General features: G+C 35.6%; 1 protein-coding gene across 15 annotated transcripts in view; it reads left to right on the forward strand.

Annotated features, from left to right (window-relative positions):
- Nucleotides 1–23,648, forward strand: part of FIP1L1 (factor interacting with PAPOLA and CPSF1) — a 39,048-nt gene that overhangs the window by 4,909 nt on the left and 10,491 nt on the right. For 3 of the 15 annotated variants that reach the window (XM_062492789.1, XM_062492782.1, XM_062492783.1), the window contains exons 4-13: nt 954–1,057; nt 3,314–3,375; nt 3,577–3,684; nt 4,814–4,944; nt 5,215–5,283; nt 7,529–7,638; nt 14,496–14,589; nt 15,561–15,714; nt 21,533–21,587; nt 22,608–22,663. In XM_062492789.1, the coding sequence (XP_062348773.1) occupies nt 954–1,057; nt 3,314–3,375; nt 3,577–3,684; nt 4,814–4,944; nt 5,215–5,283; nt 7,529–7,638; nt 14,496–14,589; nt 15,561–15,714; nt 21,533–21,587; nt 22,608–22,663 (943 nt within the window). Of the gene's footprint in view, nt 1–953; nt 1,058–3,313; nt 3,376–3,576; nt 3,685–4,813; nt 4,945–5,214; nt 5,284–7,528; nt 7,639–14,495; nt 14,590–15,560; nt 15,715–20,956; nt 20,984–21,532; nt 21,588–22,607; nt 22,664–23,648 lie in introns of all 15 variants that reach the window. The other 12 variants (XM_062492793.1, XM_062492784.1, XM_062492785.1 and 9 more) reach the window with 6 other exon arrangements.

Genomic DNA, 23,648 nt, shown 5'->3' on the forward strand with positions numbered 1-23,648 from the left:
CACCAAAGGGTTTTAAACCACTGTGCAGTTACAAAATGGGTCCCTACGTGGATAACTGATTTTATCTGATTTGTAATAGATGGAAAATGCAGGGTAGAAGTCAAAGTTCTGTTTTCACAGTAAAGGAAAGTCACCTTGCAGGGAGGGTCCTCTGCAATTTTATGCTTAACCTGTGCTGTTTAATGTATTTACTTGGAAAAGAGCAGCGTTTTGTAATTACAAGTTTGCTGATGATATGAAGTTAATCAAGATAGATCAAGGGCTAACTGTGAAGAATTGATTGGTTAATACATGGTTATTGAATTCTGCATAGAGAAAAAGGAGAGTGATGTTCATTGGAAGGAAAAAAAAAACAGATCTACAAATAAAATGGTCTGAATTGATCATTACCACATAGGAAGGACATGTTTAGTGCTGGTCTGGAGTCTGTAAAGCTCAGTGTGTCATACAGCCTGCTCCTGTATCTGATTTTTCAGTCTGTTTGCTGAAATATCTCAAGTATTTTATGTAGATTACTTATGTTTGGAACTGAATATATTTTTCCAGTGTTCATCATCAACTGGAAAAACATTTCCTTGAGTTACACTAAGTATATAATTGATGATGGCAAGAAGCTAGTCTTGCATATCTTTTAGTTCTGTCCTGAATGACAAGGTAAGAATAGAACCAGTGTGTGTGAGGTAAATAGATGAAAGAAGGATATTAGATAATGGAAACTCTTTTATGCTTGAGAAACTGAACCTAGTGTTAAAGACACTTCTCTATTTTGATCCACTTGTTTCAGATACTTGTAACCCCCTAAATTTACTGTTAATGCTACTCGGTTCTAATGTCTAGGAAAAGAACTTTCTTCTTTCAAAGATTTTTAGAATGGATAGTTTTGTCTGGATTATGTTTCCATTGTGAAGATAAATGACTGCTTTCTGTCTAAGCAATGACTTTTTCTTTTATAGAAGGTGGCAGAGGCTGAGGATGACAGTGATAGTGATAGTGATGATGACGAAGACGATGTTCAAGTCACCATAGGGGATATTAAGACAGGAGCTCCACAGTTTAGGTAAGTTATTTGCAAACATTAACTGGGCAAGCTTTTGAGATTATATTTAATTATTAATGCAGTTTCTTTAATACTTGAAATTTATTTGCCTTCTTAATATTTTAAAAATATTTTCAATTTTTTATATTTGCCACATATTTGCAATTTAATACTTGCCAAAAATGTCGGTTTGTGTGCACAATTACTGTCAATTCAGAATTTTTTCAGCTCTTTAACAATGTTTTTAATAATACAGTGGCTTGAAAACAAGCAAAATGAAATCGCTGGAGTACAAGGAAGGGCTTTGTATGAGTTCAAATTGTGTTTTCAGATTCTGAGAAATAACTGTATGAAGTTTGCAAAGTTGTTTTTTATTATGGAATGGCTATGTTATATAGCTTTTTTAGGGTCGTTACTGTGACAGCGTTATTTTGGTTGCAAAGCGTAGAATGGCGAGAACATGAGGAGAGTTTGTCCCTCATCCTGTTTTTAGTGGATACAGTTCTAATTAGGCCTCTGTAGTTTCAATCCCTACTGATGTTCTCAAATAAGATTTTAATGTACTTAAGGATGGAGCTGTGAGTCTCTGGAGATTGTTTCTCAAAAGAATGGTTTAGGCATTTGTACTGATCTTGCTACTTTTATTGCCCCTTCTAGTCGTGAAAAAAGGGCTTGTTTTTCACTGAACACTTTTGTACAGTGCTAATTTTACCCAAAATTATTAAATAATACTTTTCATTGCATGGAAAGTTTCTGAGGGACATGGTTTGCTTGTTTTTCTTGGCAATCCTAATATTTTTATGCTTATTAAAACCAGAGTTACTAGGGTGCCGTTTCTTAATCAGTTTATGCCAGGTCTGCAGGTAGGTCTGACTCATGTATATCATTGTGTTTTTAACTTCAGAATGCAGGTGATTTACTCCTGTTTGAAACATAGTATTTTTAAACTTTCAGTATTTAATATTCCAAAATACCTTGCAAATCAATGCAGTAGAAAAGTGCCAATTCTTTCAGTTCTTTTTCTGCTTTCAATAACTCGCAGTATTCTTGTGGTCTAGGCAGTGACTTCAGTTTTGTGGTACTAAAGCAAAACTATATTTATATTCTCAGTGGATTTGCTGATGCTCTTTTCATGTATGCAGGACACAATGTGCAGGTGATCCTAAATCTAGTTAGAGTAGAAAGTTTTATATAGAAATGCCTGTCTCCTGAAAAATCTTTCCTGGGCAAATTGGACAGAAAGTTCATGGAAGGGCAGAAATCTAAAACAAACTGAACGTTGCTGTACATTTTAACTGCAGTAGAACAAATTTGTTTTATAAGATTAAAATTTTTTTCATATAGTAGTCAAATGCAATTTAAAAAACCCAGCAGATTGTTTGAAAAAAATCATGCAGAAATACAGCTTGGTAGATAGGAAGGTTAAATGTTTTGTGTCAGTTTTAAGCTGTTGTAGCACTTGAAAGAAAACGAGGACTGCATGGAAGTGGGTACTGTAAACCATACCCTGGCTTTCTAATTGCATGCTAAGCTCAGGATGTATATGGGTCACCTGTGAGGATATGTTACCTTACACACAAATGGTAGGGAGAGCTAGCTCTTAATGTTATAAATGAACAATACTGTAATTCCTAAAGGCAGTTAAATCTATTCAGCAGTTAGGTTTCCAAGTGCATTTTTATGAAGAAAGGTCTCAAGTATTTTAGAAAGTGAAAAGCTACATACTTTTCTGTTGGTCACAAGGATAGATGATTACTAGAAGTACAATGAAACAGCACTTCAGTAATTTTAGAGAAATGCTTGTATTTTCCACTTCTGTACAGATTAAATGGAATTATTATGAAAAGAGAAAATAATCCATCCAAGCCCATCCCGGTTTTTTATTTTTTTAAATTTATTTTGTTTTTACTCTAATCCCCAGACTGTCATCTGTATCCCTAAATGAACTGCATTTTTCCTTTCTCTTTCTTCTTCTGGTTCTGTCCATTCTTGTTTCTATCAAGGTCTTTATCCTTTCAACTCAGGAAGAGTGACTGGGACTTGCTTCACTACTGTTTATTAGTTGGAGAAGTTGCTACTGAGCATAGAAAGGTACTCTCTCTTCCTCCTAGGCTGATCTCTTTACTTTTACAGTTACCAGCTTGGAAAGCTAGAGATTCAGGATGGTGATTGAGCCTAGGTCCAATATGTTTCTGGATCTAGCTATCTCTTGTTTTGTGTTTTCTTCTGGTTTAAAAGTTTTCTTTGTCTAATAAATTTATTGTTAATTTCTTGAAGTTATGGAGCAGCACCTGTGAATCTCAATATTAAGGCAGGAGGGCGAGCTTATGGATCTTCTGGTAAGAAAATTTACTCAGTAAAGTAAGTAAAAAAAACCCCAAACTGTATTGTTTTGGATTAAGGAAATAATTGTTACTTAAAAAAAAATTCTGATAAGTTTTTCTGGCTTTTAATTTATTTTTATAATAATAAGTGTAATGCTACTGATATAATTCCATTTGGTAGAGACAGAAGGCTCTAACTTGAGCTTTTCTTCACAGGTGCAAAAGTTAAAGGACTGGATCTAGATGCACCAGGGAGTATTAATGGTGTGCCACTTCTGGAAGTGGATTTAGATTCTTTTGAAGATAAACCTTGGAGAAAGCCAGGTAATGTCTGGTTTATGTGAAGTGGTACCTACGTGTTCAGCAGGTTATTTTAATAGTGACTCCTGTTGACTGCATATAGATGTCATCTTACCTGTCCCTCAGAGGTACTGTACTGTACAGCATATTTTGGAAAAAGCAGCTATGTTACTTGTTGCCTTCCTGCTGTGCTACAGGGGGCTTGGGTGTGCCCTGGATGTTAGTATGCATCCCCATCACATGTCAGGAGGAAGAGACAGGCCATGTTTTTTTATACACGTGTATCCTGAATGCTCCTTGAAAATCTATGTTTCTGTGGAGATTACTGCCATTGCTCTTGCCATGGAACACAAGACAAAGCAGAACAGAAAATAGTTCTGGCAGGTTTTAGCATGAAGAATGGTGAAATGTAGCTGCCTGTGCTAGCTTGTGTTCATGTATAAGAATAAGAATAAGAAACTGAGGCTTGCTGCACCGACTTTCCATGAGTCTCCTCTGTATTGTCTCTTTGGCTCAAGTGATTTGTCCAGACTTTTCTAATTATACCAGTGTTGATTTGATTTTTCAGTACCGGTACGTCTTGCTGCTGCATATAGGATTTTTTCCTAGTGTTTGCGTATTGCTTTGGCAATACAAATAGTGTCTACAAAATGGAGAAAAAGAAGCCCTTGTTGATTATCTGGTGTTTGAATTGTTAGCTCTATTAGATATATTCTGTGCATTTTGAGTTACAACTCCCTTACACTAAAAATACTTCATGGTATCAAATGTACCTAGGAGCCAAAATAAAGTGAAAAGTCAAATACAGAGCAAGCAAAACAAAAGGGAGCAGGTCTTCACTAAACATAAATCTATAGATCTTACATTTATCTTGTTCTAAAGATATGGGGGATTATAATATTCCATGATATTCTTTACCCTTGGTCCCCACTTCTTGATTCTAGGCAAGTTACTATTTCTGACAAATTTTTAATGGTTTTAGGATCTTAACCATGAATACTCGATGTCTGTTAATGAACTGTACGTTTCAGTTGTGCTTATTTAGCTCAATACCTAATCAGTTTTGATGCTCTAAGTAGAGGTGCATATATGTTTAGTGGAAAAAAGATGAAATTTGTAATGTCCTAAAAAAGCTATGCTTCTCTACTTAAAGGGGCTGACCTCTCTGATTATTTTAACTATGGCTTCAATGAAGATACCTGGAAAGCTTACTGTGAAAAACAAAAGAGAATACGAATGGGTCTTGAAATTTTGCCAGTTACCTCAACCACAAATAAAATTACGGTAAATAGTGTTTTTTGTATTTTATTTTTTTTTCCTTCTATAGCTGCTTGTGTGTTGTAAGCCTGTTCTGCCCAGTTCAGTACATTTGTTAGAGTTTGCACCCCACTCCCTTCCCTGAGCCTCGAATGTTACTGTGTTGCTTCACTGGCAGTTGTGTGGATAGTGTGACAGACAGCTACAGCTAGATTGCATCTGTCCCTTTATTGAGACTGTGGCCCATCACTTCAGAGTTGTGTGGTATCTTAATGGGCAATGTGTTATTTAACTTAGGCTGAAGACAAAGCTATGGAAGTAAGACCAAGTGCAGAGATTCTCGATGGCAGATACCATCTTTTTAAGGTGAATTTTAGTAAAATTTTGTTGGTTGCTCTCATTTTTCTTGAGTATTGCTTCCCATGCCAGCACAGACTGATAGAAGAACAACTGATATGGATGCAGCCATTATTTCATACTCTCATCTTACATCAGTGACTTCCTGATTATGTCACAAAATGTGGATTAAAAACTGTTGCTTTGTTCGTCACTCTCCTGCAAGCATGTGAGTTAGTGGCCTGGTGAACTAACACATTTCCAAGTGAAATTAATTGTTCTTGATGTGGTGGTTGATTTGTAGTTGCAGTGCATTTGTTTGTACAGACTAAGGAATTTGTGCAGGTGTGGTGGGGAAGCTTTTGTAGATTATGGCATGTTTGTTTTTTGTGTAGCATTGTAGCTCTTACTACAATGTTTTGTAACAGTTATGCTTGACACCTCTGATATGAAAATCCGTCTTCCATATTTTTGTGTTTTCCTTCTGGGGCTAGCTGACAATAAATTAAGTTCTGTATAATAATTTTTCCATTCTGAAATGCTGGTTTTCAGAGAATAGAAGGACCTACATGACAGCATTTATCTTAAGGATTGAACTTTTTTTTTATCTTCTCAATTTCTCATTTACTTGTTTGATATAAACTTAGAACTGTAACACAAAGGTTATTTGTTTTACCTATTCTTAAGATGTAGTTATTGTTGTTCTTGAACTGTCTTTGAAGTGACTTGGAATGATTTCTTTCTTCTGTGTACTTCTGTCAGTTGCACATACAGAACTGTCAATTGCCAATGGGTGTTTTGTTCTCTCTTATATGCTACTTGAGAATATTCAGTTATTTTGATTTTATTTTAGCAAGAATGGATCAGAAGGTTTCTGGGGCTTTATACCTTTCTCAGTCATCATTGCAAAAGTGCTGTGGGACAGTAGAAATAGTAGACAGTAGGAGCTAATAATTTGCAGCTGATGGTAATCTCAAACTTCTCTGAAATGTTCTGAAGGAAAAAGGATTAGTAGTCCAACCCAAAACTTACCCTATTTCCAGCTCAGTACTGACTCTGGTGATCAAACAGTACAGGTAATAATTGTGTTGTAAGAGTTTGTCATGTTTTAAATTGAGTTCATATATAATTACTAATTTCATTAACTTTTCTCCTTCTCTTCTGAAACAGTCTCATGTAATTTACATTATATTTACATGTAACTTATATTAATCTCCTGTAACGGGCAAGAATGTCTCCTGCATTTTCCAATTGCTCATTAATTTGTAGAAGTCTCTTTCAGATAAATACTTAGACCTTTTTCCCCTCATATTTCTGGATAGGAAACATTAATTCAATTTTTAATGAATTTTAACTATTTATGTGCATTTTTGTGGGTTTGGGAAAGATGTGACCTTGTTTAGAAGTGGGGTTCTGCAGAAACATAGTAGTTCACTTGCCTACAAGCTCTGACATCACAGCTTATCCAGTGTTATAGCATAAGTGAAGTAACTACATAGAGTGGTGTAGCTGGTACAGCGGGAGGGGCTCTAAAATTGAACCACTATATATTTGTCTTTAAAGCTAACCCATGTAGGTTTTTCTTTCACATGTAGCTGCTGCTGAAGTAAAACAGTACTTCATGTACTCGCACCAAAGGTTTTGTAGCTTTAATAAAGAAATGTCTGGAATTTTGCAGTACTTCAGCAACAGCAGGGTGTTTCTGAAGCATTCAGTCTGAACTAATGAAAAGTCTTTTACAATTCACATAATCCAGAGTATGAGATGACTTCCTGGTATGACTCAGAAATTAGATGGCTACTAGATCTCAGGATCAGTGAGGCAGATGGAGAATCCATTCAAGTTTCTTGTCTAATGGTCTGTTGGTAGTGGATAGCAGACTTGTTAGATACCTCTGTTAAGGTTATGAAAAAAAAAATTAAATACATTTCCTTCTCTTAAAAATTAGGATGTAATTTTGTTCATACAGGAAATTCTTCAAGAAAATCAGTTTGGTCTGTTCACATACAAATAAAATGCTTGGAAAATAAATATTTAAGCTGTCTAATTTTCTGTAGCAATTCATTCTCTAGCATACTAATTGTTATATATATCAAACACAGTACTTAAGTAATACATCAATACAAAATACGTAATTTTGCTAGCTCTGCGTAGTTGACAATTTTTGAAATTCTGAATAAAGTTGGACTTTCCTTTTGTGCTGGCTACGTGTTTGTTGAGTGTTGGAGCTACTACACTTGTAAGGGTAAACTAATGATGAAACATTGTTTTGAAGGTACAGCAGGGCAGAACTGGAAATTTGGAGAAAGAGTTGGCAGTGCAGTCGACCAAACCTGATTTCACATCTCCTCCTGCCTTATTCAAATCAGGAATTCCAGCAAACAGGTCAGTTAGCTGTAACTCATGACCGAAAAACTCTTTCAACTGCTACCTTTATGTCTCTGTCGTTTACAATTTTTGTAGGAAAAAAAGGAAAATATGTTTCTGAAACAGGTAAAAAAGGAGGGGAGAGATAACCTAATCATATTTAGTATAATCACACATAAATAGTATGCTATCTTCTTGACTGTTTGGGAAAAAATAGAAGAAATGGGGAGAAAAACCAGCAGGACCAAGTAACAAGACAGTTACAAAAATTCAGTTGTTGATTTATGACACTGTGTTTTCTGTCTGTCATTAAATTTGCCATCATAATATTTCTGGTTAGGGTCCTTGTGAGTTTTAGCTAACTCATTTTCTCAGTTAAACAAGATGGATTCTGACAGCTATAACTTTAACAAGTGGAAAAATTCCTGAAACCTAGTCTTTTTCCTGCAAGGCAGCTTTGGTTTCTCTATATTTGAATATTTTATTATATTTTTTTCGAAATGAGAGAAATTATTTCCTTACTGGGGTCCTTCTCTTAGCCCCAGGCTTCAATAAGTTCTGTCTTTTATATCTAAGCCACTGCTGTTTAATTTCTGGCACTTGGCTTAGGATGAATCCATGCTTCTTCTTTACTCTAGTTATTTAGCGATCCTGTTTTAGAAGTTTGGGTTCTGTGCAAATTAAAAGCCCTTATATTACCATCATATTACAAACAATGGTAAGAAAGGTAGAACAGGTTGGACGTACATTGTACACTTTCACTGTCAACTTTTCAAAGATTAGGAGCTATGACCTGTCTAGTGCTGCATCCATAAGTACCTTGACTAATTTAGATGCACTTGTGTTCAATCATTCCATCCTGTAAGAGTCAGTTCAACACCCAAATGTGTTTTTCTTGGGTGAGGGGGAGAGGAGGGACAGGGGGAAGTCAATCATACCCTTGCTTGTACTTTTCTTTCACTTCTAGAATATTCTTCCTGATAACCTAAATTTTTCTCTGAGCTATCAGGTTATGCTGCTCTGTGTTTAGTAGATTTTAGTTCTTTTTTTTTTCTCTTTTTCTTTGTCTAAGAAACAAGAAGAATCTTCCAAACTTTGTGCTAACCCTGTAGCTAATTTTTAATGCTTTTAATGTATGATGTTCTTGCAACAGAGTTCTCAAACTGGAATGTGTTTTTCACAGGGTTAAGGATTCCAAATATATATCTAGTATACTTTTGTTACAAGATTTCAGTTCTTTGTTCATCTCCATGGCGGACAGAAAACCTCTAAACTACTTTTGGAAGTAATTACCATGGTATTAAAATGTAGTCAAGTTTTTGAAAGTTGTAGAAAAAATGCATTGTGTAGATTCTGTGGTTGTGTGGAATTTGAAGTCGTGATGATTGTGTCACTCTGCAGCATTTATTTTGACTTATCACTTTGTGACTTACCACTTTGACAATTGTATCACTTGTGCATTGCAGCGGGTAGAATAGGTTGTTTTGTATATATTTGGTGTGAATACTGTAATTATAAGTTGTTACAATGACAAAATGGACATCTTCCCTTATTTACTACCTGCTCCTACGGATACATTTCCTTAAAATAGATTGTTCTGTAAAGCAAGGTATTTCTACCAAGTGGTCAGAAGAGATTTTGAAAGAAAAGTGTGTGCTCAGAAGTCTGAGATTAGCTCAATGAATGAATATATATTAGCTGTGTGTATTATAGATATACTTCTATTTTAATGACTTTTCCATAATCCATCTACTAATTTCAGTTTGCCTATATTACTAACTGCTGTATAACCATACTGTTTTATGGGGTTGGACTAATTTCTTTCTTTAGTTAAAGAGGTTATTTTAGGTAGACACAATATTTTCAGCAAAGTAGCTCTTCAGTAATTTAAAATAATTGCCTTTATGCCAGTGGCATGTACAATAGCCTTGTTGAGAAATTGCTGGAAGCGTTTCTCATGTAACAGAAAACTCTGAACTTCTAGCAGTGGTTGATGTATTTTGTGAAAGGGAGAGAAAACCAAAACAATTTGGTATAGCAGCACTGGTGTGGGGATTTGTAAGAAAAGAGAAAGACCTAGGCAATTTACCTCACCAGAAGAAGCAGCAGCACTTTTCAGTCACAGACAATCACTGCCTCCAGAGAAGCCAGTTCAGCCATCAGAAAGTGGTAGGAACAATACAGGAGGGACCAATCATGAGAATTAAGGTAAAGGGGGAAACAATTCAGGACATGATGCTCATTTAACATTTTAGTTCCTCACTTACTAGTCAGGGCTGTAATATTGTTTCGTGGATGATTTTACACATGAATATTGCATTACATAATAGCTCTTCAGTTGCCACTCTGGGGACAACGTTTTTCATTTGTTTGTAAACAAACATTGAAGTAATTTTGTGCTTATGTTTTTCTTTTTTATGTGAGTCCAGTATGTATTTGCATGTGATTGCAAATTGTCTCAAAAACACCCCAAAAAACCTCTTAAAGGGTCTAGCAGTAATATTGCTTGTTACCAATATGGAAGTTGTAGGTGATGAAATAGGAAGAGTATCATTGCTCACCAGCAAATAAATGTTGCTAATTCACTAGAATTGCATCCTAAATGTGTAGTTCAAGTGCTTGTTCATATAGTGCATCTCTGGGAAATTTTGCTTGAACAGTGAGTGTTTTAATCATAGATGAGATACTGGTTGTTTAGAAATGACATCCTTGATTCTGTGATAATTAGGGCTGTTGAGTAGCATAAAGTGTTGCATAACCCTGAAGGAGGAGTTAGATCATAATGGAAATAGTTTAGTAAATGGATGTTGTATACAAACAGTATGGTACAAAATAAAATCTTTGTTTCCAGAGGGAGTGGAAGGCTTATTGTGTGCGTAGTCATAGTTATGGTAGAAACCTGAAGTAATTCTTTTGACTAGAATGCTTTCTAGACCATGAAGAGGGCTTTGACATATTTCAAATGTGTCCTAACCAACTGCTTCATAGAAATATCTTGTTTTCAGGCCAGTACTTTTCCTTATGTCATTTTGAAGGACTGTGAGGTAGTTTTTTCTTTAGTGATAGAGAAATAAGCATAGGTTTCATTTATAAGCTGGCTGCTGTATTTTCTCATTCAAGTAATACCTATTACAGCTCTCCATCACAAAGCTTTTTTCTGTCAGAAGTTTCTTTTGTTTTTAACCTCCATTTATGCTTTTATAGTTACTAAAGTGTACATTACATTTAAATGGGTTTTGCTTTCAGAGAAATTAGCCCATCAGTGCAGTGGGCTATTTATCAGCTTTATCAGTGCTTAGGGCTTTCTGTAAACTGATTTTTTTTTTATAGAACATGGATTTCTGATCTTTCGTTTCTATGAAAAAAAGACCAGTTTCAGCCTTGCAAGAAAGTGATAGAAGCTCAGATGTTGTTTTGAAAAGAAGTGTTTTTTTATACAAATGGTTTCTTTAGTAAATCTATTTGGTTCTTATATGTTAGTGCTGAGCTCAGCAAAGTTGAGGCTGTCCTCAAGAGGAGGAAAATAAAATATAAAATGCATAAGCAAAACAAGGAGAGAAGAAATGTTGAAGCATATTATAATTCCATACATATTAGACAATACTATAAGTCTACTGAACAAATGTGGCATCCCATAGTTAGTCTGATTCTGAAGAGTCATATGGGGGTGTTCCAAAAAGCAGCTTTTTTGTTTTATCTGGTAAGGATAAGGATTTTTTAAGCTATGAACTTGGAAAATAACTGGGTTTGCCTTCTTTTTTTTCTTCTTCTTTCTTCCTCTCTTTCTCTTTGCTTTGTAGACTCTAAGATCAGCTTGCCAAACAAGATTGAGTTATCTTTCTGAATTAGTCTCCATGGAAGTGGTATTCATAGTGTAAATAGCTCATAAATAACCATTCTCTAATTAGAGTGAGATAACTCAGAGTTGCTGGAATGTTCCTTTCAAGCTACACTTTGTATGAACTCTGCTGTGGGTTCGCGTGCATGCCACGAGCGTGGATTGCCTTTTTATGTTTCAGAAGATCCATTGGGAATGCATCTGTATCCCAGGTGCCTTGATGACGTAAGGGACAAACCAAGCCCTTCCTTTCCTTTGCTTACGGCACTGAGGCAGAAACTGAGTATTGCCTGCTAAGTATCATGACTCTAGATGATGTCTAGGGAATCTTGGAAATTTCTCCCTGTGCCAGCCTGCTGTGACTTAATATGTGTGTGACTTGGCATGTGATTCAAGGTGTCACCTGCTGCTTCCTTTGCACCTGAATCTATGCTTTCTCTTGTTCAATTTCAAGCTCATTTAGTGGAATTCTCAGTGAGAATTTGTCAAGTTCAAGGTATGATGGCAAATTCCCAAACTCATCCATCATTATGAAAAATAATTTCTTCAACGTTGTTGGGAAGAACAGTGGACATAACACTATAAAACATTATTTAAATAGTAAATATAATCTCAGTGACATTAAGTGAGCACAGGTATATTCTTCAGAATCTAAAAAAATTAAGTGAAACTGTTTATTTCAGTAAAATTGATGTGTAGGAACCAACTAATTGGTAGTCTGGCTTTACTTCATTTTATATTGCAGTGGTGTGTTTGGGCTGCTTCCCAAGCCAGAGTTAATATTATTGTAATGTGGTTGAGGCATATATTGCTTTAATGCTCAGCACTCTTGCATTGGTGTCACTGTGTGTGGTTTCAGTGCTGATTCTAAGAGTTGCTGGCAGTGTGCAAACAGTACAAGAAAGGAAGAGTCGTAATTCTGCTATGGAAGAATTAAGTGGAAGCCCTGTAAATCAGTGGAGTGAGCCAGGCAGGGATGTTTTGCTGTAGAAAAGTGTCATTTGTTATATACAAGGACAAAAAAGCTATGTAAAATGTGTTTTCTAGGATATGGTTTAGATAATTAAGAGAAGATACCAGCGATGGAGGAGAACAAGTGTCTTAGAACTTTAAAACCAAATGCACTGTCAGTGAAGACTGGGATGGTGAGAACAGTTGTTTTAACAACTGTTTTGTAATATCTATGTTCTCAATTTAGTTACTTAAAGCAAAATAATAATCCAGGGTAGCAGTGCTGGAAGGCCTTTGAAAACCACTGGGGAAGTTTAGAAAAGCAGGTGTTGATTATTGGTACAATCAAACTTCTAGGTTGGGGCATTAGAAGACCAGAGAATTTCTAAAATTTCTGTTATCGTTGTATAGCATATATTGCTGTATAGTATATACTCTGTAATTTTGTGGTATGTTCTCAGACTCTTGTACCATTGCACTGGTTCTGTTTGGGGTTTTTTTAACACTAAACTGTTAATAAGCTTGTGTTATTAATGTGCTTAATAAGCTTGCTTTAATATCCAGGAGGAAGGTCTAAACCCAGATACTGCAAAGCTCAGTGGACAGGCATTTGGATTGTCTTCAGTATGGAGTCTGCTAAGGAACTTCAGATTATCTCTGGGAGATCTAACTGTTCCTTCATGCTCTAGTGTCTGCTGTGTCTTTTTCAGTTGCATTGGAATCTAGGTATCTGTGCAATTGGAGTCCAAGTTAATCAGTCTGGCAGAATTCTGAGCCTGTAATTCCAGTTTACAGTTGTTCTCTCTAATATTTGTATTCATGTGGTTAGTAGTACACTAACTACGTGGATCCAAAAAATACAAGAACTTGTCTTCTGAAACTAGAAATATTTTTTCTTTCTATGGATTTGTTTCTCTGGAAATTTCAGGAAGGTTTTTTTCCAGTCTCTTACTATTACATATCATGCTCTTGGTAAATATTGTCAGTTTTATCTACTGTGGTTTCCCTTATAGGTGAGACAAAGATTTTTTTGCCTTTGTTTCTCTTAACCATTAGAACTTGAGTGTTGTACCTCATTTTCTAACAAAGTTGACCTAGGTGAATCCTACTTCTTAACCTCTTTTAAGAAACAACAGTGGCCTGCAGAGCAGGTAGAATCATAAAACGTTAAGGGGCTGCAATGGACCTTATGGATCATTTGCCCAACCTTCCCTGCCATGTGCAGGGACATCTCCACCTAGACCAGGTTGCTCAGTGCCTTAGTCCAGCCTGGTTTTTATAACTCTTACACAGATAGGTTTTGTTACATCTGCATAAGAGTTACACATTTTCTATAAAACTTGGTTTCTGGCATTTTAGGGCTACAAACAGGAAAGCTCACTATGCTTCAGATCATTCCTCTCTTCAAAATAGTGATTCTTGTTGTCACAAATATCAGGCTTTATGTTTTTTTAGGTGACATTCAGATACTTGTCATATTTTCTGGTCTGGTGCCTGGCGTACTTCTTTTGTGTCAGTATATTCCCCAAAGGTTAATTTACTGAAGATTTTGAGAGATTGATTATACTCTGAATTTTAACGTTTATGTTCTATGCTAATGTTTTTTCTTCTGTCTTACCTTTTTTTTGATCTTCCATGGAAACCTTCATTGTGGTTTCATGCTATTTAGAAATTACTTCTAATTAATAGTTTATAGCTATTTTGCATTAGATTTTTGTGGAAGTTCTGCTTAATATATTCTTATCATACTGAAGTGTTGTGATCTTTTTGTTTGTTTGTTTTTTTGGTAACAGAAAAGCAGGAGTACTATCTTTTATGGGAGGGAAGGAGACTGCTGTAGAGTCAGCTTTGGTCTTTCCTTATCAAAGAAGTCTTTTTTGCTACACTGTTTAGTTCTATACTCTTACACAGTTCAGCAAATTCATCATCTTTAATGTTCTTCAGAAACAGTCTTTTATGTTTTATACAGAAGAAAACTTTTGCCATTTAGAATGAGAGAAGTCCATAAGGCTTTCTTCTCTCTCGTTGTTTTTTTTTCCCCCTTTTGTGATTCTGCTTGTTGATTCTGGTTTCTCCTGTGTTGCAGGCGGATATCTGGCACAATAGATGTGATTGGACAGACCATCACTATCAGCAGGGTGGAAGGACGACGGCGAGCTAATGAGAACAGCAACATACAGGTTTTACACTGCAGTTTTGCATTGTGTTTTTGACTAAAAGACGTTTTTGCTTTCCCCATAGATTCTGACTAAAGCATCAGTGTATATGAATGAGTAATACATAAGTATCTTTAAGTCCAGGAATAAAGTTTTGGCAATTGCCAAAATATATTAAGGTGAAATACTTGATAAATTTCAAAAGAGGAATGTTTTGGTATACCTCTTACTGAAAAGAAATGAGCAATGTTGCAGACTTAAATTCCAGGAGACAGCACTGGCTTTGCTAGACCTGTGTCGGATTGTGTTTTTTGAAGTGAAAAGATAAATATTTAAAATGCCCATTTGTCCCCCTATTCCTGCCAGATGCTAAGGCTGGAAGTGAAAGCCCCCTTGTTTGCAGTTTGAGAAACGCAGTCTTTTAAAATTAAAGTGTGAAGCAACTTTGGTAGTAGCTTGTTTTTAATTATATTGCAGTACTTCACCATAGATTGCAAGATTAGTCTTTGTGGTTTCAGTCTAAACTTTATTATCCTGAGAGAGCAACTAAATCTATACAGATGGAATAGAAGAAGAATCTGAGGGAAGAATCGGGGTTTCTTGGTACTCTAGTTGCATTTCCATGTCAACTTAGGTTGAGGTCAAACTGTGAGAATAATAATGGATTGTAGTGCTGATATTGAAAACACTGCCATGTGTTTTCCATCTATCTCAGAGTATTTAAGTAATTTATAGTCTTGGGTTGTTTTCATGCTTTTCCTATTGATTTTGAAATATTTTCCATTATACAAATTTAAGGTGCTCTTAGACCTTTAAAGGTACTTGGCAAATATGGGACACTGAACGTAGGTATGCAGGTAGAACTTACACCATCTGAATATGTATGGGTCTTTAGGTGTGAAGTGATACTTTCCTGTTTTATTAACTGAAAGAGAGGAAACCTGTCTTCTCTCCTTTTCATGTAGCAATTGTAACTAGGGTTTGATATTTTACAGGTTCTTTCAGAACGCTCTAATCCTGAAGTAGACAGTTTTACCAAGCCACCTCCATTTTTCCCTCCAGGAGCTCCACCTACTCACCTTCCACCACCTCCTTTCCTTCCACCCCCTCCAACTGTCAGTACTGCACCACCTCTGATTCCCCCACCAGGTAACTATCCTGCACTACTTAGGATGTGAATAACGAGAGATTTGTTAACATCAAATTCTTGAAGTGCATTGTGCAGAATTTTAGAATTTCGTGTTCCACTCCTTAAATGTATCTATAAGGCAAACCCAGAAACTTTTATTTTTACTTTCTCGGTAAGCATAATCCCAAGTAGTAAATAATTGCTTAAAGACTAACTGCAGGTTCTTGTGTTCTTGAAAATGTTTGAAGTGAGAAGCTGTTTTCTCTAATTCAGTAACTGTTAATGCAGTTGAGAAGTACATGTTAACACATCATTCTACAAACTTTTGAACTAAAAGTATGGCATGCCATGAATTTGTGTCACAAGTTCTCTGATGTCTAAGGTCAAGGTAGCAAGAGAAGTTCTAATTCCCCTTTTCTCTCTCAGCATGTATGAATTCCCAAAAGTCTGATAAGTATTGCATTTGCTCTGCGTCCTTTCTTTCAGTTAGAAGTCTTGTTAGTCCCTGATGTTTTTTTCCAGTGTTCTGTGTCTGTGAATCTTAAAGGAATTGGAGCTCTTTGAGAACTCATCCCATTATCAATCTGCTTTGAAATTTAGTGATATTTCCTGAACATTTATTGAAATTTGACATATATAGAAATTTACTGGGAGAAGTGTCATTGACATTTGCACAAGTGGTACAGTGACCTGTACTTGTCATTTTAAGACATTAAGTCCAAAAGGATTTGGCAAGAAACTTAAGAAGAATGGTCAGTGGGAAATTAAAGTAGATGGAGAATCTTCATGGTGTATTTGAGTAGGAAAGTGAAGCAAGTGTCTACAGAAGAGACTGATTTAAGGTGGAGCCTCTTTCCTTATTTTCTTCTGTTCCTTGAATTATTTTGCTTGACTTGTTCTGAATATCATGCTGAGCAGTTTCTTTGCTATTCTGCTTGCAGAGGGAATCTTTTTAAAGTTTCTCTGTTAGTATTATGTAGAAGCAAAGAAGTAACATTATTTGAGTGCAGCTAGTAGGGGGGTTTATAGGGTATAGATCCTCATAGAAGAAGTTGCTTCTTCAATTGCCCCTCCTAATTTTAAAGCTTAACTCATTCTGCCTGGCAAGCTCTGGCTTTCCTCAGTGATGATAATACATAAAAATCATTAACACCCAGAAAACGAAGGAGAAGAGATTTAAAAATGAAATCATTCTCTGCCCTTTTTTTTCATATATATAAAAACAAGAGTCTCTGAAGTGAGCTTATTGTAATGCTCTGGTGATTTTGTGATAATTCCTTCCTGGGGAGGGGGAAGGACAGAAAAGGGGTGGATGCGACAATAATGCTTGCTGCGGTTTTAAGCTTCATGTAAACCTTTCTGATAAAACATGTCATACATTATAACCTTTTAAAAATTAATTAATTTAATTGTAATTGGGTTCAGAAGAGGTATTCTGAGTTGTATATTATTAAAAACATCGGAATCACAGACACCCCAGATGCACTTGGTGTGTGGATGTTACCTACAGGTACTGGACTGTTCTTATCAAACCCCTCACCTGTTGAGTTTTTAAAAGTGAAGGAGAACCACATGTGTTGCAGATCAAACCAGCAGGTTTGGCTTTCGTCTCATGATTTACAGGCAGGTTTATGACACAGGCTTGTTCAGAAGGTCTTCTGGAACATCCTTCCGTGCTTCGCGTAGATTCGAAAATAACGATTAAGAGCTGTGGATTTAGTTTCCTCAGGCCTGTGTTTTAATTGTGCTGTTGCCAGCTTTTTATCATCAAAGCTGTTCCAAAAATAGGTTTTGCCATCGCTCCTAGGTTCTCCTAGTTAAAAAACTACAGTTACCCAATATTAAACTGGGAGTACTTGCCAGAAAATTTAAGTATTCCAAATATAAAACATCCTCCAAAAGCGTCTTTGGGAAAGGATCTGCTTTGAAGTTAGGTCTCTTGTTCTCTATCCATTCACTCTTGTGATTCAAATCTTTTTTGAGAAACAAGTCCTGGAACAATTCAGAGCACCAAATGTAGAAAATTCTCAAATAGTCCTAGGAGATGACTGGCTGTGGCAAAATATGTGCTAGTTTCTGTTTACTAGGTTTATTGCTATATTGGAGGAATTTTATTCTAAAGCAAAACGTGTATGCTTGTTACCTGTGTTTTAAAAGTTGATTTATGTGCCTTGGTTTAAGTCTGTAGTTAAAAATGTGACACGTATTTGCGATTTAAGAAAAAAGAAACTTCTCTGGAATGTTGAACTTCTGTTGCATAACTTTGCAATGTATACCAGGGTTTGGTAAGTGAATGCTCAGCCTCAGCATCCTAAGTGTGTACTTTTTATATTTTGATACAGAGAATTTTACCTATTTTAACTTGTGGTAAGAGAACCAAGTTTAGTTATATTACATTTCTGAGGGCTGTTGCACTGTTCAGCTAATTTACAGCATGTTTTTAAACTCTGGCTTTGTTGTTCATGTTTGATTCCTTACTCCACAAGCAGAGCACATGTGGCATTGCTTTCCTTTAGTAAAACATACTTGATTTTCTGTAAGTGCTTACCAGCCCTGAGCTAGTAGGGTGGTATACAGTGTTCTGAAGGCAATTTTGAACGTGTTAGGTAAAATGGTGCACTAATAACATTTGTGTTGCTTTTGACACACAAGTCTGACTATGTAAGTTTAGGCTGGGTGTATCTTTATGGCAGCACAACAATGTTGTAGGGACATGACAAGGTCTGTACTAAGCCACCTTCTTGCACTGGTAAAACATAGTCTCTTCATCACAAGACATGACAAAATATTTCAGTGTCTTTTCTCAGAAGGAGTAGTTGGCTGGTGACACTAGAAGTATATTTTCATACACTTAGAAGGCAAATGAGTGAAGAGCTAAGAAATTATTTCTTTTCCATTAACTGAGGCTTATGATTTTTTTGTCTTATTTTCTGTCATATTTGTGTATTAGTGGGGAAGGTGAGGAAAAACATTTGTTTAGATATTTTTCGATCTTTTGTCAATTTGACACGTAAAATCTTTCTTCCTTTGTGATACCATCAAGGAAATTAGCTTCTGTTTTAAGATGATATAAGCATTAACCATGACTCTTAAAAAGTTCTTAAAGGTTTTTGTGGGAAAAAATATTTACGTGTGTTTTTTTGTGTAATACCCTACATTAACGAGTTCATTAAAATTATTTGGATATTTGTTCTCTGGATTTCAGTTGTATTCAGTCTGTTTTAATTTCGTTTGAATGGTTGTTAGGTGAAATTTTTCATTTGGCTTTTAGTCTTGTGGTGATAATTTTACTTTTAATTCTGCACAAGATAACATTCTTGTAAATGAGGAGTATATTAATTGTTTATTATAAAATGTTTCCTTTTTCTAAAGAGGAGATAGCTGATGGATTTCCAGGCAATTCTCTGGATAATGCTGAATGCACAGTGCTAACAGTATACTGGTTTTAGTGAGCAATTGAAATCTTTTTTAGTATAAGGTGAAGTTAATAATTCACTTTGAGAGAACTTCTGGTATTTTTCTAGCTTATGTTGTTACCACTGCTTTATTATATAATATATGCATGCTTAACATTTATATATTATATATATTTTTCTATGTTTTAGGCTCACGAAGGCTCTATTAATTATAATAATTAACCAAAAAAATTAATAGTAAACACTTTGGCTGTGCAACAGTTGGAGTTCTTAATCTTGAATTTCTTTCAGGAATTTTCATGATTGTTTGGTCTTTAAAATGTTACACTGTCAAAAATTTTATGGTATGATACCCAGTAGCTCACGTGGAAAGCTTGTCTGCTGGTGAAGACAGAATGGCTCTTGCAGTTTAGAAATTTGGCTGTTGGAGCTCACTGTCTCCTGATTTGCATTTTGGCTAAGAGATCTGATTTTAAATCTTCTGGATTGGACAGAAACCTCAATTATATTTCACTGTGTGTTTAATCCTATAGGATTAATGCTGTTAGGAATTCAGTTAAGAAAAATTGCCAACAAGTAGCAAACTTTGATATTGATCACTGTTCCTCTACTTGCATATTCCTTCATTCTGCCCTCCTGTCAAGGCAGTCTGGGGGCAGTTGGCATTTCTAGACATTATAAATACGTAGATTTAGTAAAATGTTGCTGCCATACAATAGTACTTTAATTTTAATTTTAATGTTGAATTAATGAGATGTGTGTAAATTCCATCATGCAGTGCCAGTACTGTTCTGTGTAAGTGTTTATGCAGTTATGTCAATACTGATGAAAGCACTTGCCAGAGTTTTCTGTTCTCTCCCTCCCTAAAGTTTTGCCATGAGCTGTCAGATTGAACATACAAACTTTTTAATGGAAGCAGAATTGTTGGTAACTGAAAGTGCTTTAATGCCTGGTGAAGGAGTGTATTTTTTGCCAGTATTGTTTTAGCCCAGTTTTTTATGTAGCAGTGTTATATGTTCAGTTCAGGTAAAGCTACTTCTTTGAAAAGCATGGGAAGATAAGAACCTTTGCAGCGTGCAACTTATTTTTACCTTGTAATCCTTCCTTTCATAATCAGTAAGTTATTTTTTTTATATGTTGAGGCAGTATATTTTGCTAGGTCAGCTAATTCAGTTGGGAACAATTTTCTCACCTTTTAGTTAGATTTGTAACAGCTTAGCTAGCTCTGAAAATCAGGTTAGAGCAATTCTTATACATTTCTGTTAAAGGATGCTCCTTTCTCAGATAGTTACAAGAAAATAGAGAGCAAAACAATCTTTTTCCCTCCACGTAGCAATTGAATGATGAACTGCAGTGTCACAGCATTGACTCAGACATTAGACTTTGCTTGCTGCTGCCTGAATACTTTGCTCATGTGGACCTACTGTTTCCTGTGCCAAGCTGTTGAAGGTCAGAGGCCAATTGCATTTCCTTCCATCCAGCCATGAGATCTAAAATAAAGCAAATGTAGTTTATGGGATGTTGCTTTCCTTCTGTGTACTAAGCATTTTAGGGATACGAATTTAATTCTGACCTTGAGACCCAGAGTCATTCTTCACTATTCTTGCCTCTTAAAGAATCTCAGAGAGATCTTAAAGAATAGGCATTTAAATGAAAAGCTAGATTTCACAAGGCTCGTACAAAATTTTAACAATCAGTATTAATGTGACATCTTGACCTGAGGACACAGAAAGTATGTTGTCATTCTTCTTGATCATGTATGTAGTAAAAACTCCATCTGGTTTTAGATCTACAGATAAGAAACTATAATATATATTACTGTAACTGATATTTGTTGTCTTTTTAGGTATACCAATAACAGTGCCACCACCAGGTAAATTTGCTTAGATTTGTTTTCCCACATTTGGTTAAGAGATGAAAACTTAACTTACCAACTTTGTTTCAATTATATAGATGAAGTTATGTATACTAAACCCTATGTGTATATGTAGGCTCAGTTATATTGGTACCAGGCGGAAGAGAAATTGTATGAAAATGCTGTTGACTAGTGGATCTAATCAGCCAGTTTTCTAGACGTACATATCCTTCTTTTCTTTAAAATCTTTTTTTCTCAGCAATGCAGTAAATACTTTTGCTTGTTGTTTATTGAGTATTGTTAAAATTTTCGCATGCTTCTATATCACCGTATTTTTGAGAATGATAAAGTTTTTAATTCGAAACACTGATAATACATGTTTAATGTTTTGTCTTTGTCAAGCTGAAAAGTAGTTCTTAGTCTAACCAAATAAAACCCCATTTACGTGGAAACAATTTTCTATTGTTCTGTCTGGGATTGGTTTGCCATTGTATGCATAACCTAGTTCTTTTATGTGTTTATGGGTGGTAGATTTTTACTTTCTCCCCCCCTTATTTATTGTTACAGGTTTTCCACCACCACCTGGCGGTCCTCCACCTTCCCTCATACCCACAATAGACAGGTGACCTGTTTGAAATCTTCCTAAGCAATCTATCAGTATTCTGTAACTGAAATAAATGAATAAGTACTCCTGCATTGCCCATTGTTTTATGGATTTGCATCTGGGAAAGGGGAGACAGCTTCAGATTTTTGCAGTAATTTTACAGAAATGTTGCTAGTCTCACCTCTCAGCATAGTCTTTGAGTAGGTTACTTGGCCACTTACTAGTTTAGTTTTGACACAGTATCAAAATAGCAAATTAGTCACAATTTTGATTTTAAATCAATGCCAAGACCTAGGGGAATAATTGTTAAAGTATTCTTTAGTCGTCTGAATGCTTCTTTATGTCAACTGTATACTTTTCAGCTGTCATATCCTTTTTTATAGATGAACACAAAAATTTGAGCACAAACTCAAACCCTCATAAACTATAAGAAGTGTCAGAGTTCCACGGAATCCAAATTTATATTTCTGTTGTGTTCTAAGTGTTCAGCTGCAACAGGCCTAACCATAATTTTTCAGTACCATTTTTATATACATTTATATGTATACACATACATATGTTTGTATATATAGATATAAATAGATAAAAGGAGGAAAAAGGTTGGCTAGCACAATGAAAAATATTTGTATTTTTCTGGAGGCCAAAACCAGGTCATATGCAAAACTCACTTAAGATGGTACAAACCTCTTGTCAGTCCTCTGGATTTCACTGAAGGAAGATGCATGCATCTGTTCCTTTGAAACTGGAAGTTCTGTTAAAATACATGTTACAGGAGGATGATGGAAAATCTCCAAGCAAATCTTCATATGATTTAATTGAGAAAATATCCTAACTTAATACATCGTACGTTCTTGGAAGTAAATTTATTACTTTGTACTGACAGTCACTGTGAATGAGTGCTGCTTCTGATTGTATATACTGTAGATAATATATATGTTATATATATATGTATCTATTTATTGAAGGAGATAGTTTTGTGGCTAAAGCTGAGTTTTAGCTGTAACATGCTGAAAGTGGTTTTGCATGTATTTTCTACAGTGGACATTCTTCTGGCTATGATGGTCGTTCTGTTCGTGCATTTTCATATGGCAGTGGTAAGTAAGCAAGCTTGCTGGCTTTGGAAATGTTGACCAGTGTGATATCCAATTGCTTGGTACACCTAGGAGGTTTTTGGCTAGAAGACTAAGCAGGTCCTGTCACTATTTCATTATGAAATCTTATTGCTGACCATTGTAAATAGATACATGCTGTTGCAAATGTAAACAGTATTGGTAAATACTGTTGTTTTGCTTATTAATTTATATACTGAATGTCTTTTCCTGATGCTTTTGCATTTGATTTTGAAGCATTATATGCCATAATATGGACTGCAAGTCAGGGAGAATTTTTCAAGGATTTAAAAGCAGGAGAGCAAGTACTGTTGAGATATCATCAGAGTTTTAATTTCTAAGACCAGTCATTCAGAAATCCTGATGATGTACCTCTCCTTTGAAAAAACATTTGTCTAAGACACTATAACCTTCAGCCATCCTATTGCAAAGCCAGTCCTTTTTTGTCTTTTTTTTTTTTAATATTATTATGGGGAAAAAATCTGATGCTGGAAAACTTGACTTCATGTTTTTTTCAGTAAAAGTGAAATAAGAGTGAACTAAAATAAAAGCTTCATCATGTGCCACCAAATGGCATCCACAGAATGTGTGCTGTGCTTAGAACTGTTGCCTAGAACAGCTCTTCTTCTTGAACCAAAACAGAAAATAAGAAGATAAAGTAGATAGAAGTATAAAATGATTTAGGTTAGAAGGAAGCATCAGGGATTATCTATTTCAAGCCCCTCTGCCATGGGCAAGAAGACCTTTCGCTAGACTAGTTTGTTCAAAGTCCTCTCCAACCTGGCCTTGAGCATTTCTAATGGTGGGGTATCCACAACTTCTCTGGGCAGCCTGTGCCCCCACTGTTACCATCGTAAAGAATTTCTCCCTTATGTCCAACCTAAACCTACCATTTCTCAGAATAAAACCATAGCCCTTTGTCCTGTCACTACAGACCCTGGCAAAAAGTCTCTCTCAATCTTTCTTTCTT

Source organism: Cinclus cinclus, chromosome 5 (genome assembly GCF_963662255.1).
Source record: "Cinclus cinclus chromosome 5, bCinCin1.1, whole genome shotgun sequence".
NCBI lineage: Eukaryota > Metazoa > Chordata > Aves > Passeriformes > Cinclidae > Cinclus > Cinclus cinclus.